This window comes from Pseudoliparis swirei, chromosome 1 (genome assembly GCF_029220125.1).
Source record: "Pseudoliparis swirei isolate HS2019 ecotype Mariana Trench chromosome 1, NWPU_hadal_v1, whole genome shotgun sequence".
NCBI classification, from domain to species: domain Eukaryota; kingdom Metazoa; phylum Chordata; class Actinopteri; order Perciformes; family Liparidae; genus Pseudoliparis; species Pseudoliparis swirei.
The window spans coordinates 20398655-20413384 of NC_079388.1; the positions used below are offsets into that span (position 1 = coordinate 20398655).

Genomic DNA, 14730 nt, shown 5'->3' on the forward strand with positions numbered 1-14730 from the left:
AGAATGACACGCTGCTGGAGAGACGACCAACAACAGACGGATTGGAAGCTCATTCTGCGTATGCGTTAAAAAAAATTAACTGATTAACCCTGTAATTTAATCATAACGCGTTAACGCGTTATTTTTCACAGCACTAGTTTTTATATATTTTCTTATCGTTTCCTCTCCTTGTCTCCTTTCTTCTCTTATCTCGCTTCCTGTCTCCTTGTTTCCTCTCCTTGTTTTCCCTTTCTTCTTCTCTCATTTCCTCATCCTCTTTTTTTCCTATCATCCACTTATTTTCCTCTTTTCTTCTCGTTTCCTTTCCCTGTCACTTTGTGTTTTCTCCCCTTTTCTTCTTCCCCTTGCTTTCTCTCCTTGATACCTCCTCTCCCCTTTCTTCTATCATCCACTCATTTCCTCTGCCCTCTTCTCCTCGCCTCCTTGTTTCCTCCCTCCTTCAGGCCTTCAATGTGATAAATGGAGGATCTCACGCAGGCAACAAGCTGGCCATGCAGGAGTTCATGGTCCTTCCAGTTGGAGCCGAGTCGTTCAAGTAAGAACAGTTTTAACCACGAAGGATTCATCGGCTCACTTCTGAATCAACGTCTATAAGGTCCTTCACCCCCCCCCCAGGGAGGCGTTGAGGATCGGCTCGGAGCTGTACCACACCCTGAAGGGGGTGATCCAGGAGAAATACGGCCAGGACGCCACCAACGTGGGAGACGAGGGAGGATTCGCCCCCAACATCCTGGAGAACAGCGAGGGTGAGGACCCCTCGTCTTCTTCACTTCCTCTCACGCTATAGGACGCGGAGGGAAAGGAGCGCATGAAGTCATGTTGCTGGACGGTAGGGTAGTGGAAACATTTGAAGAAAAAAGGTTCTTTAGAAACCTTAATGTTCCTCAAAGAACCATAAATGGTTCCTCAAGTCACCTTTTCTGATGGCCTTGAGGCACCGTTTGTGGTTCTTCAAAGTTTTCTTTGAAGTTCCTTAAATTAAAACAAAGAAAACGAATACATAAGAAAATGGTTCTTTGTTGAACTAGAAATGGTAAAGGATGCTCAGATTTGGACGTTTATCGACGATTTGAAACGAAAATCTCTAAACAAAGAAAAGACGATAGTTCTTCAAACTGCTGAGCGGTCCCACAAAGAACCGTTGTAATGTTGGTTCTGTTATTCATGTTATTGGACGTTAGTGGAAACATCTGAAAAATAAGGTTCTTTAGAAACCTTTAAAGTTCAAAGAACCAGAAATGGTTCCTGAAGTCACCTTTTCTGATGGCTTTGAGGCCCCGTTTATGGTTCTTCGAAGTTCTCTTTGAAGTAAAACAAAGAAAACAAGTCTGTATGAAAATGGTTCTTCCAGAAACTCGGTCTGAAGTTTCTCTGGAGAACCAGAAGCTCACCTTCATCGTTCTCTGTGTCCTTCCTGCTCACCTTCATCGTTCTCTGTGTCCTCCCTGCTCACCTTCATCGTTCTCTGTGTCCTCCCTGTTCACCTTCATCGTTCTCTGTGTCCACCCTGCTCACCTTCATCGTTCTCTGTGTCCTCCCTGCTCTCCACCTCTTCCCTCCTCAGCTCTGGAGCTGCTGCAGACGGCCATCGAGAAGGCCGGCTTCACGGACAAGGTGGTGATCGGGATGGACGTGGCCGCCTCCGAGTTTTACCGCGACGGGAAATATGACCTGGACTTCAAATCGCCACCGGATCCGGAGAGACGCATCTCGGGGGAGGAGCTGGCTGACATCTACCAGGGCTTCGTCAACAACTACCCAGGTGGACTTCTCCTCTTCTTCGTAGTGGATCTTCTGGGTCGGTGAGAAACGAGTCTTTCATTCACCTCCTCCCTCCTCCCTCCTCCTCCTCCTCCTCCTCCTCCTCCTCCTCCTCCCTCCTTCAGTGGTGTCCATCGAGGACCCGTTCGACCAGGACGACTGGGAGGCCTGGTCCCGCCTGACGGCCCAGGTGGGGATCCAGGTGGTGGGCGACGACCTGACGGTGACCAACCCGAAGAGGATCGAGAGAGCCGCCGAGGAGCGAGCCTGCAACTGCCTGCTGCTCAAAGTCAACCAGATCGGCTCCGTCACCGAGGCCATACAGGCGTACGTGGGCTTAAGCTTTAGAGCTTTATTTAAAACACTAACACAGAGTCTCTCCCTTTCTGGTTGACCTTATTTTAGAAGATATATACTGTATATGTATTTATTTATTTATTTATATATATATATACAGTATATATATATATATGTATTTATTTATTTATATATATTTATATACAGTATATATGTATTTATTTGTTTATATATATACAGTATATGTATATATATGTATTTATTTAATTATTTATATATTTATATATATTTATTTATATATACTGTATATACATTTATTTATTTATTTTTATTTATTTATATATATATATTTAAAGATATATTAATTTATTTATATATATATATATTAATTTATATATAAATATATATATGTATATACATATATTTATTTATTTACATTTCTTAATTTATATATATATATATATACATATACGTTAGTGGATGTTCGAGGCTGAATGCGTGCTCGTGAACGGAGGAGAGTTACTCAAAGATTCGAGTAGAGGACTCTACTTGGGTCACGACATCATGACCTTGATTTCAAAGAGACGCCCACTCCTCCTCCTCCTCCTCTCTCCTCAGAGAAGAATAAACCAATATGGATGCCTCCGGGCAGGCCTGCAGACTTGTGTCTGGGTGAAGGAGGTCATCCATCTTGGCTGAGAGGCGATAGGAGGGGCCCATAGGGGGAACCGCGTCGTCCGTGTCGAGGCCCGGCTGCGCCGCTATCAATCACGCGTGTGGAAACGCACACGGGTTGTTGTCACGTGACGTATTACCCGTCGGCCGTGTTGACCACGGAGCTCCCGAACTGGAAAAACAACCTGGGAGGGGGAGTGAGGGCGGGTTTTTAAGTTTGAAGATTAGCTGTCAATCAAAAGGTGTCGCGGTGCAGAGCGTGTGCAGAGCGTGTGCAGAGCGTGTGCAGAGCGTGTGCACGCCGGTCCGGTCCGTGTGCGTCGTCAATCTCCAGACTTAACCACAGCGTCTCTCTGGGCTGACGAGGCCGTGGATCACGGCGGCGCGGTGCCGGTGTTGCATCGGCCCGCCGCATCAAAAGCTTCCCTGAGTCGTTAATTTTATATATTTTTTCGAATACATCGGCAGGATGAGGCCTTTTTATCACTTTACGACCTCAAATTTGACCCCAGACACCAACAGCACCTCATCAGCAGCTCAATTCATCACAATCGAATACATTTACTTTAAGATTCACAATAAGGAGTCAAAACGGACGAGATTTACATTTTTTATGAATAGATTTCTTTTCTTACAGTCAGACCATCAGAAGTTTATTTGCATTGATTTATTTTTGGAAAAAAGTTAGAAATGACCAAACTCTCAAACTTGATTAGTGCATGCCATGCCTTTGTATGTATGTATGTATTTTTTAAATATATATGTGCATATATATATATTTTATATATTTATATATTTAATGTATATTTTGATATATATGTATATTGTATATATATATATATATATATTTTAGGTATATATATATTTATTTTTTATTTGTATATATATATATTAGGTATATATATATTTATTTTGGATTTGTATGTTTGTATATATAAGCGTATGTTTGTGTATATATATATATATGCATATGGCATCAACACAGGCTTTTAATTCATAATTTTTTTATTTTTGACCTTTGAATTAAAAATTCCTTAAATTATTAAATAAATACAGTGGATTAAACAGTTGGAATATTTCCTTTCAGAGTAAACTAAAGTAGAATTATTACTAGAAATCTCAACTAAAGTACCGTAACATTGCAACTAAATCCAGTGCTTGAGTTAGAAAGTAGCGTAACGGTATGTACCTGAACACACCAGCGGAGCTGTGAGGCGTTCACTGGGAGTCGTACGTCTGACCCTCGTCTCTCCCGCCAGGTGCAAGCTGGCTCAGGCCAACGGTTGGGGGGTGATGGTCAGCCATCGCTCGGGGGAGACGGAGGACACCTTCATCGCCGACCTGGTGGTGGGACTGTGCACCGGACAGGTGGGACGCGGCCCCGCCCCCCGCTGACCCCGGGGGGGCGGAGACAGTGAAGTCGATTCCCGGGTCGTCTCGGCTGCGATCTCACGCCCGGTCTGTGTTGCAGATTAAGACCGGCGCCCCCTGCAGGTCGGAGAGGCTGGCCAAGTACAACCAGCTCATGAGGTCAGAGGTCATCTTCATTCCACACAGCCAACACAGTTCAGAGAGTTGAACACATTAAGGATCCGAATCGAGAATACAGTCAGAGTTCAGAACAACGAGGAGCGACGAGAGGGAGGAAGAGCAACTATGATGAAGACGAGAACATGAAGATAGAAAATATATTGTAGTTTGCAGGAGGGAGGGAGGGAGGAGGAGATCCTTAGTTATTAAGAGCAGTGCTGCGTGAAGCGCCCGAAGCAATCAGGGGTTCTGTGCTGCTCAAGGACACTGACTTGTACCCAATGGAGAGGGGAGGATCGCCACAACCCGCGGTGCAGCGCAGCCTCTTCTCTACCCCACTGAGCTGAGCGAGCCGGAGGAGAGGAGGGGAGGAGGGAAGGAGGAGGAGGAAGGAGGAAGGAGGAAGGAGGAAGGAGGAAGGAGGAAGGAGGAAGGAGGGAGGGAGGAAGGAGGGAGGAGGGAGGACAGGAGGAGAGGAGGAGGAGGGAGGGAGGAGGAAGGAGGAAGGAGGGAGGATGGAGGATAGGAGGAGGAGGAGAGGAGGAGGGAGGGAGGAGGAAGGAGGAGGAGGAGGAGGAAGGAGGAAGGAGGAAGGAGGAAGGAGGAAGGATAGGAGGAGGGAGGGAGGAAGAAGGAGGGAGGGAGGAAGGAGGGAGGGAGGAAGGAGGGAGGAGGAAGGATAGGAGGAGGGAGGGAGGAGGGATCGGCTCAGCGTTGTAATCCTATCGCACTGCTGAGGAGACGCAGGAGAGGAGGAGAGATTTACATGGTATTAAGCAGCGATAAACGCTAATCATTGTACACACACACACACATTCACACACACACACACACACACACACACACTCACACTCACACACACACACACACAGCATCATCTACACTGTGGCAGCTTTGGAGATGCATGTATTTTATATGTATTTATTTTAACCCAGTAGTTTTATTCGCTGGCTGTGAACCTGAAACACAACATTTAAAATCTTCCTCGACGTTAAATAATCCCCCAACAAATAACCAACATATGCTTTATAACCGTTTTGTAAATAAAATACTAATTACAAAAAAAGAATGCCCACTCGGTTAAAGAAAGATGAAGCTGTTTTATTGGTTTAACTCAGACTCAGCAGCTGTTTTAGGAAATAAAAAACATATTTGAGCCATTAAAAAAAAAAAGTTCTTCAGTGGGAACCAACGTGCCGCAGACAGGAAGTCAGACGGCATTGAGAGGCGGACTCAACACGTTTGGGCTTTTTATGGGACTCATTGATGATGAGAAGAAAAAAAATTATGTTATTTTTTTAGCATTTTGCAGACTTCCCTTTTGCTGTTCTGACGTTACAGTTTCACATTTACATGTTTATAAAAACTATTTATGAATAATAATCTCGTCCTCTGCAGGATTGAGGAGGAGTTGGGCGACAAGGCTCGCTTTGCAGGCCACAACTTCAGGAACCCCAGCGCCCTGTGAACCTGAATCTCACACACACACACACACACACACACACACACACACACACACACACACACACACACACACACACACACACACGCCAAACATGGGAACGAGCCATGCGCAATGAAATATCAGATTCATGAAAAAACACAAGCAAAAAAGACTAAATAATTTATGCACTGGACTTATAGGTACACACACACGCACACAGACACACACACACATACACGCACACGCACACGCACACACACACATACACACACACACACAGTGTATGTAGATGCGACACGCGCTCACGCACATGCAGGGGAATACCATAGAAATATCAAATTTATAAGCCAGACATGCACTGTTACTGTCGTTAATAGTTCATGTACAGACCTGCAAAAATACAGATTATTGTTGTAATAACAGATGAATACGTAAATAATATAATAGAATAGAATAGAATACTTTAAAACGACGCACACAACTGAAAGAGACGAAGAAGAAAGAGAAACAGAAGCTTTCAGCACCAACAGAGGACGATGGCGCTCGCTCAGAAGCAGGAAGCAGGAAGCAGGAAGCAGCCGTTTCCGGGCCGAGTGTAGAGAAACTGAAGCACGACACAAACACACGTTTACACACTCACCTGGACACTGAAGCACCTGCACTCCGCCCACTTCTGTCCTCCTTCCTTCCCTCGTTTTGTCTCCTTTTCCTTCTCGTCTTGTTTTCTCAGTTTAAGGGGAGAAAGGAGAAGAGAACCCCTCTTTGATGTTGTTCTGATTATTTGTTCTTTATGCTTGAATAAAACCTCCTCGGTCCAAAAGAGAAATAAAACAGATCCCCCCCCCCCCCCCCCCGTTCCTCCTGGATGTCCATAGATCAGCTGTGTTGAAAAAGACGGAACAAAAGAAAAGAAATGCGCTTGTCATTGAAAATAATGTGAAAATATGTGAAATAAAAAGATGTTAATTTACTATCAGTTACAAGATGTTGGTCTCATTTTTGTGTGAATTTCTTGTTCAGTCTCAAATTCATTGAATTTGTGTTTACATATATTTAAAGCTGCTTCAAAAATAAATAAATAATTTAAAAAATATATATATACACTACCGTTCAAAAGTTTGGGATCACCCAGACAATTTCGTGTTTTCCATGAAAACTCACACTTTTATTTATCAAATGAGTTGCAAAATGTATAGAAAATATAGTCAAGACATTGACAAGGTTAGAAATAATGATTTGTATTTGAAGTATTAATTTTTTTCTTCAAACTTTGCTTTCGTCAAAGAATGCTCCTTTTGCAGCAATTCCAGCATCGCAGACCTTTGTCATTCTAGCTGTTAATTTGTTGAGGTAATCTGTTGAAATGTCACCCCACGCTTCCTGAAGCACCTCCACAAGTTGGATTGGCTTGATGGGCACTTCTTGAGGACCATACGGTCAAGCTGCTCCCACAACAGCTCAATGGTTGAGATCTGGTGACTGTGCTGGCCACTCCATTACAGACAGCAAGCTGCCTGCTTCTTCCCTCAAGAGTTCTTCACAATGTGGAGGTGTGCTTTGGGTCATTGTCCTGTTGGAGGAGGACATTGGCTCCAATCAAGCGCTGCCCACAGGGTATGGCATGGCATTGCCAAATGGAGTGATGGCCTTCCTTATTTAAAATCCCTTTGACCTGGTACAGATCTCCCACTTTACCAGCACCAAAGCGCCCCAGACCATCACATGACCTCCACCATGCTTGACAGATGGTGTCAGGCACTCTTCCAGCATCTTTTCACCTGTTCTGCGTCTCACAAATGTTCTTCTGTGTGATCCAAACACCTCAAACTTGATTCATCTGTCCAGAACACCTTTTTCCAATCTTCCTCTGTCCAATGCCTGTGTTCTTTTGCCCATACCAATCTTTTCTTTTCATTGGCCAGTCTCAGATATGGCTTTTTCTTTGCCACTCTGCCTAGAAGGCCAGCATCCCGGAGTCGCCTCTTCACTGTCGACGTTGACACTGGCGTTTTGGGTACCATTTAAAGAAGCTGCCAGTTGAGGACCTGTGAGGCGCCTATTTCTCAAACTAGAGACTCTAATGTACTTGTCTTCTTGCTGAGTTGTGCACCGGGCCTCCCACTTCTCTTTCTGCTCTGGTTAGAGCCCGTTTGTGCTTTTCTCTGAAGGGAGTAGTACACACCGCTGTAGGAAATGTTCAGTTTCTTTGCAATTTCTAATGGAATAGCCTCATTTCTAAGAACAAGAATAGACTGGCGAGTTTCACATGAAAGTTCTTTTTTTCTGGCCATTTTGAGAGTCTTATCGAACCCACAAATGTGATGCTCCAGATAATCAACTAGCTCTAAGGAAGGCCAGTTTTATAGCTTCTCTCATCAGCATAACTGTTTTCAGCTGTGCTAAGATAATTGCACAAGGGTTTTCAAATCAGACATTAGTCTTCTAAGGCGATTAGCAAACACAATGTACCATTAGAACACTGGAGTGATAGTTGATGGAAATGGGCCTCTATACACCTCTGGAGATATTTCATTAGAAACCAGACGTTTCCACCTAGAATAGTCATTTACCACATTAACAATGTATAGAGGGTATTTATGATTAATGTTATCTTCATTGAAAAAAACAATGCTTTTCTTTGAAAAATAAGGACATTTCTAAGTGATCCCAAACTTTTGAATGGTAGTGTATATATACATCTGACTATTGATTATATTTATTTATTTATCTCAGAGCATCAAAACTCATAAATAAAATAACCCTGTTTATCATTTTTATGTTATTATTTGTATTTATGTATCTCATAGCATCATAAATCATAAATAAATAACCCTGTTTCTCATTTTATTTTATTATTTGTATTTATTTATCTCACAGCATCACAATTCATAAATAAATAACCGGTGTATCACCTCGCGGTGTTCAGGCCGGCGTGCACTTCAGGGGCGCTCGGAAATATGAGGACTCTAACACGGGGGAGGAATTAAAACGACGTACCTCTTCTTCTTGTTTGGGTTTATTGAAGAGCTTTGTGGCGCAGTACCGCCCCCTGCTGTTACATCGAGGTACGACACCCCCACTGAACTTGTTCTACACTTTTCTAATTCTTTTAAATTGATTAAAAGTTTTTATTTTTGTCATTTAAAAAGTTTTAAAAAGGAAAGAACGTGAAGATTGTTATTATTAATATTGTTAATAATGTTATTATTTTATTTAATGCATTTCAAACACAATCTCTGAAATGTGTTTGTAATGCACTTTTTACTCAATTATATTAATTAGTTCACAAGTTTATGAGTGGGAACATGGATGAGTATTGATTTACGATATATTTCTATTTTCTCTCTTTTCTTTATTTGTATTTTTTTATTATTCTTCTTTATTTAAGTTTTTTTCTTTTTGTCATTTACAATGTTTTGTTGAGTGAAACAAAAAAATTAATCTTTTCAGAATATGTTGCAACACGTCTGTTTAAATTAATATTTTTATCTCGAATTCACTGCACAGCCACAATTATTATTTTTATATTATTATTATTATTACATGTTGTTACATGTGCATGGCTGTCGTCAGCACATGTAACGAAATAAAAATATATTTATTATAAGACATTACAACATATTACATATTGATTCGATATATAATATATACAGTATGTATGTATATAATATATATATGTTATATATTATGTATATATATACTATATAATATAAATATATCTATTTTATAAAACACATATATACATAATATATATGTATATAATATATATACATATATAATACATATAATATATACATATATGTGGAATATATATAATATATATAATATATATAATTAAATATTACATATTGCACATATTGATTCAAGGCATTATTAACGACTCTGACGCTATGTTAATGCAGAATTCTATGTTTATTAGAAAGATTTTTAACAAACATTTCGTCTTTTACAGATGAATTGCACTCAGTGTAAAAGGACGACAAAATGCAGCTGAACCGGGGAGTACCCATCTTGGATGAAAGTCTGCTGGTGGTCTGCAGGTGGACCCCGAGGTGGCAGCTCTACTGTATACAGGTGTAGTCTGGATCTGTGCAGCCCCCCAAAATACACCAAACAAACCCCCAAAATAAAATAGAGAAAGAAAAGTCGAGACACTGTTCACGGACTCTCTATCCTAACGTAAACTATAAAATACAAATAAATGTACACGTCCATCTTTCACCTAGGTAAGTGCAGCGCTCTTTTACAAGACAACACACGCACCTGTCGTCCTACGCTCTTATTTTGAAGGGTTCTTTCTGTTTTTTTTTTTTTTTTTCTTCAATCGTCAAAAATCTACACGCGTAATAATTGACGTTCTCGATAAAGAGCTTTTAAAAATGTGTTTTACGCTCGGTAATCATTCTTTCGAATAATATTTCCTATTTTATTTTTTAAAGTTTATATATTTTTTCTGTCAGCGTTTTCAAATAAAACTCGTACGCACAGCGGGATGCATCGGTTATTTATTGATTTTACTCGATGGCGTTTTATACAACGCGACTCATTCGTGTGTTTTTTAGCATCCGTGAGCGAGGAAGAAGGAGAAGGAGCGAGGAAGAAGGAGAGAAGGAGCGAGGAAGGCGAAGATCTGCACCAAATATCCGCCCAGCCCGACTCGTCTCGTGGTTTCCTCTCCTTGACCTCCCTATCTCTTCATCATTCCCTCCCCCTCTTCCTCCTCCTCATCTTCCTTCTCCTCTTCCTCATTTTCCTCCTCCTCTACATCCTCCTCCTCCTCCTCCTTCCGTGTTCTCCTCAGTTCCACAGTTTGAGGAAGCTTTCGCAGGATCCTGTGCAGACGCCCATCCTGTCCTCGGGACGCTGCAGCTCACCCTGTTGTCATGGCCGGACAGCACATCTGGAGGAGAGGAAGAGGGGATGGGAGGAGGAGGAGGAGGAGAGGTTGAGGAGGAGAGGAAGAGAGAGAAACAAAGGGAGTGTCCTCAGTGACGGTGGGTCAGTGGTCAATCAGGGTGGTTGGTTCAATCCCGCCTCGCCGATGTGCCCTTGAGCAACACTTCCTGAGCGTCTCCGCTGGAGGACGTGACTGAAGCCGCTCTGGTTTGTTTACGTGGAAACCTCCTCCTCCTCCTCCTCCTCCTCCTCCACTCACCGACGTTCTCTCCTCCAGGAGTCCCAGATGTGGCAGTTGAAGTCGTCCGATCCGGAAGACGAGGCGCCGGAGCTGGAGAGCGCCACCGACGTGACGCCGGAGTTCAGGCTGCCGTCCTGAGAAGCCCACGACCTCCTGGTCGGAGCGGAGGTCGACATCTGCAGCTGCAGTCGTCGGAGCCGGTGACGATGCAGTTCGGGAAGTACTGCGGAGAAGGAGGCGCCACCGAGGAGGCGCGAGACCACCACGGCGTGTCTTTGTGGTTGTGTTGTGTCTCTTTGTTGTTGCTTTGTGTCTCTTTGTAGTTGTTTTGGGTCTCTTTGTAGTTGTTTTGTGTCTCTTTGTTGTTGCTTTGTGTCTCTTTGTTGTTGCTTTGTGTCTCTTTGTAGTTGTTTTTGTCTCTTTGTAGTTGTTTTGTGTCTCTTTGTTGTTGCTTTGTGTCTCTTTGTAGTTGTTTTGTGTCTCTTTGTAGTTGTGTTGTGTCTCTTTGTTGTTGCTTTGTGTCTCTTTGTAGTTGTTTTGTGTCTCTTTGTAGTTGTTTTGTGTCTCTTTGTAGTTGTTTTGTGTCTCTTTGTTGTTGTTTTGTGTCTCTTTGTTGTATCTTTGTAGTTGTTTTGTGTCTCTTTGTAGTTTTTTAATATCTTTGTGTATCTTATAGTTAGATTCTTACCCAAAACCTCAAAGTCAAAACCCAATTAACATGCAAAGGTCAGAAACTAATAGTACTGTTAAAAGTTCTTGACTGGGTTTGGGTGAGTGTGTTGTGTGTACATGAGTGATGTGTGTGTGTGATGTGTGTGTGTGTGTGTGTGTTCCGCATCCTCATAGAGATGGCGTTGATGTCGCTGGTGTGTCCGGAGAAGGTCTGTTGCAGGCTCCTTCCCTCAGGTCCCACAGCTTAGCCAGAGAGTCGCAGGCTCGGAGATGAAGGTGTTCATGTCTCCGGACGGAGCCAGAGACATGCAGTCTCCGGCGTGGTTGGTGAAGATGATCTTCTGCTTGCCGGTTTCAAGGTCCCACAGACAGCTGGGGAGGAGGAAGAGGAGGAAGAGGAGGAAGACGAACCCTTGAGGATCGACCACGTCATCCTTTTTCTCCTTTAGATTAACTCATAAATGTCAGTTTTGGGATGAAACCCCGATAAGTTGACCGTGGGGTATTTCTACTATACGGACAATCGAGAATCTTCTTGAGCGACTTCAAATGAAAAATACAGTCAGATTTAAGAAATACAGGAATTATCACTTAGTTGTTTCTTAACAAAATGAAAGGTAACGTGTCACCAGAATGTTTCAGTGTGTTTTAACAATATTTCGATGACTATCGATAACATCGTGAACACCTTTTTCCAATCTTCCTCTGTCCAATGCCTGTGTTCTTTTGCCCATACCAATCTTTTCTTTTCATTGGCCAGTCTCAGATATGGCTTTTTCTTTGCCACTCTGCCTAGAAGGCCAGCATCCCGGAGTCGCCTCTTCACTGTCGACGTTGACACTGGCGTTTTGCGGGTACCATTTAAAGAAGCTGCCAGTTGAGGACCTGTGAGGCGTCTATTTCTCAAACTAGAGACTCTAATGTACTTGTCTTCTTGCTGAGTTGTGCACCGGGGCCTCCCACTTCTCTTTCTGCTCTGGTTAGAGCCCGTTTGTGCTTTTCTCTGAAGGGAGTAGTACACACCGCTGTAGGAAATGTTCAGTTTCTTTGCAATTTCTCGAATGGAATAGCGTTCATTTCTAAGAACAAGAATAGACTGGCGAGTTTCACATGAAAGTTCTTTTTTTCTGGCCATTTTGAGAGTCTTATCGAACCCACAAATGTGATGCTCCAGATAATCAACTAGCTCTAAGGAAGGCCAGTTTTATAGCTTCTCTCATCAGCATAACTGTTTTCAGCTGTGCTAAGATAATTGCACAAGGGTTTTCAAATCAGACATTAGTCTTCTAAGGCGATTAGCAAACACAATGTACCATTAGAACACTGGAGTGATAGTTGATGGAAATGGGCCTCTATACACCTCTGGAGATATTTCATTAGAAACCAGACGTTTCCACCTAGAATAGTCATTTACCACATTAACAATGTATAGAGGGTATTTATGATTAATGTTATCTTCATTGAAAAACAATGCTTTTCTTTGAAAAATAAGGACATTTCTAAGTGATCCCAAACTTTTGAATGGTAGTGTATATATACATCTGACTATTGATTATATTTATTTATTTATCTCAGAGCATCAAAACTCATAAATAAAATAACCCTGTTTATCATTTTTATGTTATTATTTGTATTTATGTATCTCATAGCATCATAAATCATAAATAAATAACCCTGTTTCTCATTTTATTTTATTATTTGTATTTATTTATCTCACAGCATCACAATTCATAAATAAATAACCGGTGTATCACCTCGCGGTGTTCAGGCCGGCGTGCACTTCAGGGGCGCTCGGAAATATGAGGACTCTAACACGGGGGAGGAATTAAAACGACGTACCTCTTCTTCTTGTTTGGGTTTATTGAAGAGCTTTGTGGCGCAGTACCGCCCCTGCTGTTACATCGGTACGACACCCCACTGAACTTGTTCTACACTTTTCTAATTCTTTTAAATTGATTAAAAGTTTTATTTTGTCATTTAAAAAGTTTTAAAAAGGAAAGAACGTGAAGATTGTTATTATTAATATTGTTAATAATGTTATTATTTTATTTAATGCATTTCAAACACAATCTCTGAAATGTGTTTGTAATGCACTTTTTACTCAATTATATTAATTAGTTCACAAGTTTATGAGTGGGAACATGGATGAGTATTGATTTACGATATATTTCTATTTTCTCTCTTTTCTTTATTTGTATTTTTTTATTATTCTTCTTTATTTAAGTTTTTTTCTTTTTGTCATTTACAATGTTTTGTTGAGTGAAACAAAAAAATTAATCTTTTCAGAATATGTTGCAACACGTCTGTTTAAATTAATATTTTTATCTCGAATTCACTGCACAGCCACAATTATTATTTTTTATATTATTATTATTATTACATGTTGTTACATGTGCATGGCTGTGCGTCGTGCACATGTAACGAAATAAAAAATATATTTATTATAAGACATTACAACATATTACATATTGATTCGATATATAATATATACAGTATGTATGTATATAATATATATATGTTATATATAATGTATATATATAATATATAATATAAATATATCTATTTTATAAAACACATATATACATAATATATATGTATATAATATATATACATATATAATACATATAATATATACATATATGTGGAATATATATATAATATATATAATATATATAATTAAATATTACATATTGCACATATTGATTCAAGGCATTATTAACGACTCTGACGCTATGTTAATGCAGAATTCTATGTTTATTAGAAAGATTTTTAACAAACATTTCGTCTTTTTACAGATGAATTGCACTCAGTGTAAAAGGACGACAAAATGCAGCTGAACCCGGGGGGGGGGGGGGGGAGTACCCATCTTGGATGAAAGTCTGCTGGTGGTCTGCAGGTGGACCCCCGAGGTGGCAGCTCTACTGTATACAGGTGTAGTCTGGATCTGTGCAGCCCCCCCCCCCCCCCCCAAAATACACCAAACAAACCCCCAAAATAAAATAGAGAAAGAAAAGTCGAGACACTGTTCACGGACTCTCTATCCTAACGTAAACTATAAAATACAAATAAATGTACACGTCCATCTTTCACCTAGGTAAGTGCAGCGCTCTTTTACAAGACAACACACGCACCTGTCGTCCTACGCTCTTATTTTGAAGGGTTCTTTCTGTTTTCTTTTTTCTTTTTCTTCAATCGTCAAAAATCTACACGCGTA

The 14730-nt window shown here is 41.1% G+C and overlaps 1 protein-coding gene across 3 annotated transcripts in view; it reads left to right on the top strand.

Moving 5' to 3' along the window:
• The window catches only part of LOC130202375 (gamma-enolase), a 24448-nt gene extending 17770 nt beyond the window's left edge, over window positions 1–6678 (top strand). For 2 of the 3 annotated variants that reach the window (XM_056427905.1, XM_056428074.1), the window contains 7 exons: window positions 444–535; window positions 616–746; window positions 1565–1762; window positions 1887–2088; window positions 3993–4101; window positions 4205–4263; window positions 5662–6678. In XM_056427905.1, the coding sequence (XP_056283880.1) occupies window positions 444–535; window positions 616–746; window positions 1565–1762; window positions 1887–2088; window positions 3993–4101; window positions 4205–4263; window positions 5662–5731 (861 nt within the window). In that variant the 3' untranslated portion in view covers window positions 5732–6678. Of the gene's footprint in view, window positions 1–443; window positions 536–615; window positions 747–1564; window positions 1763–1886; window positions 2089–2676; window positions 2948–3992; window positions 4102–4204; window positions 4264–5661 lie in introns of those variants that run through there. The other variant, XM_056427987.1, reaches the window with a different exon arrangement.
• Window positions 6679–14730: the final 8052 nt, after the last annotated feature.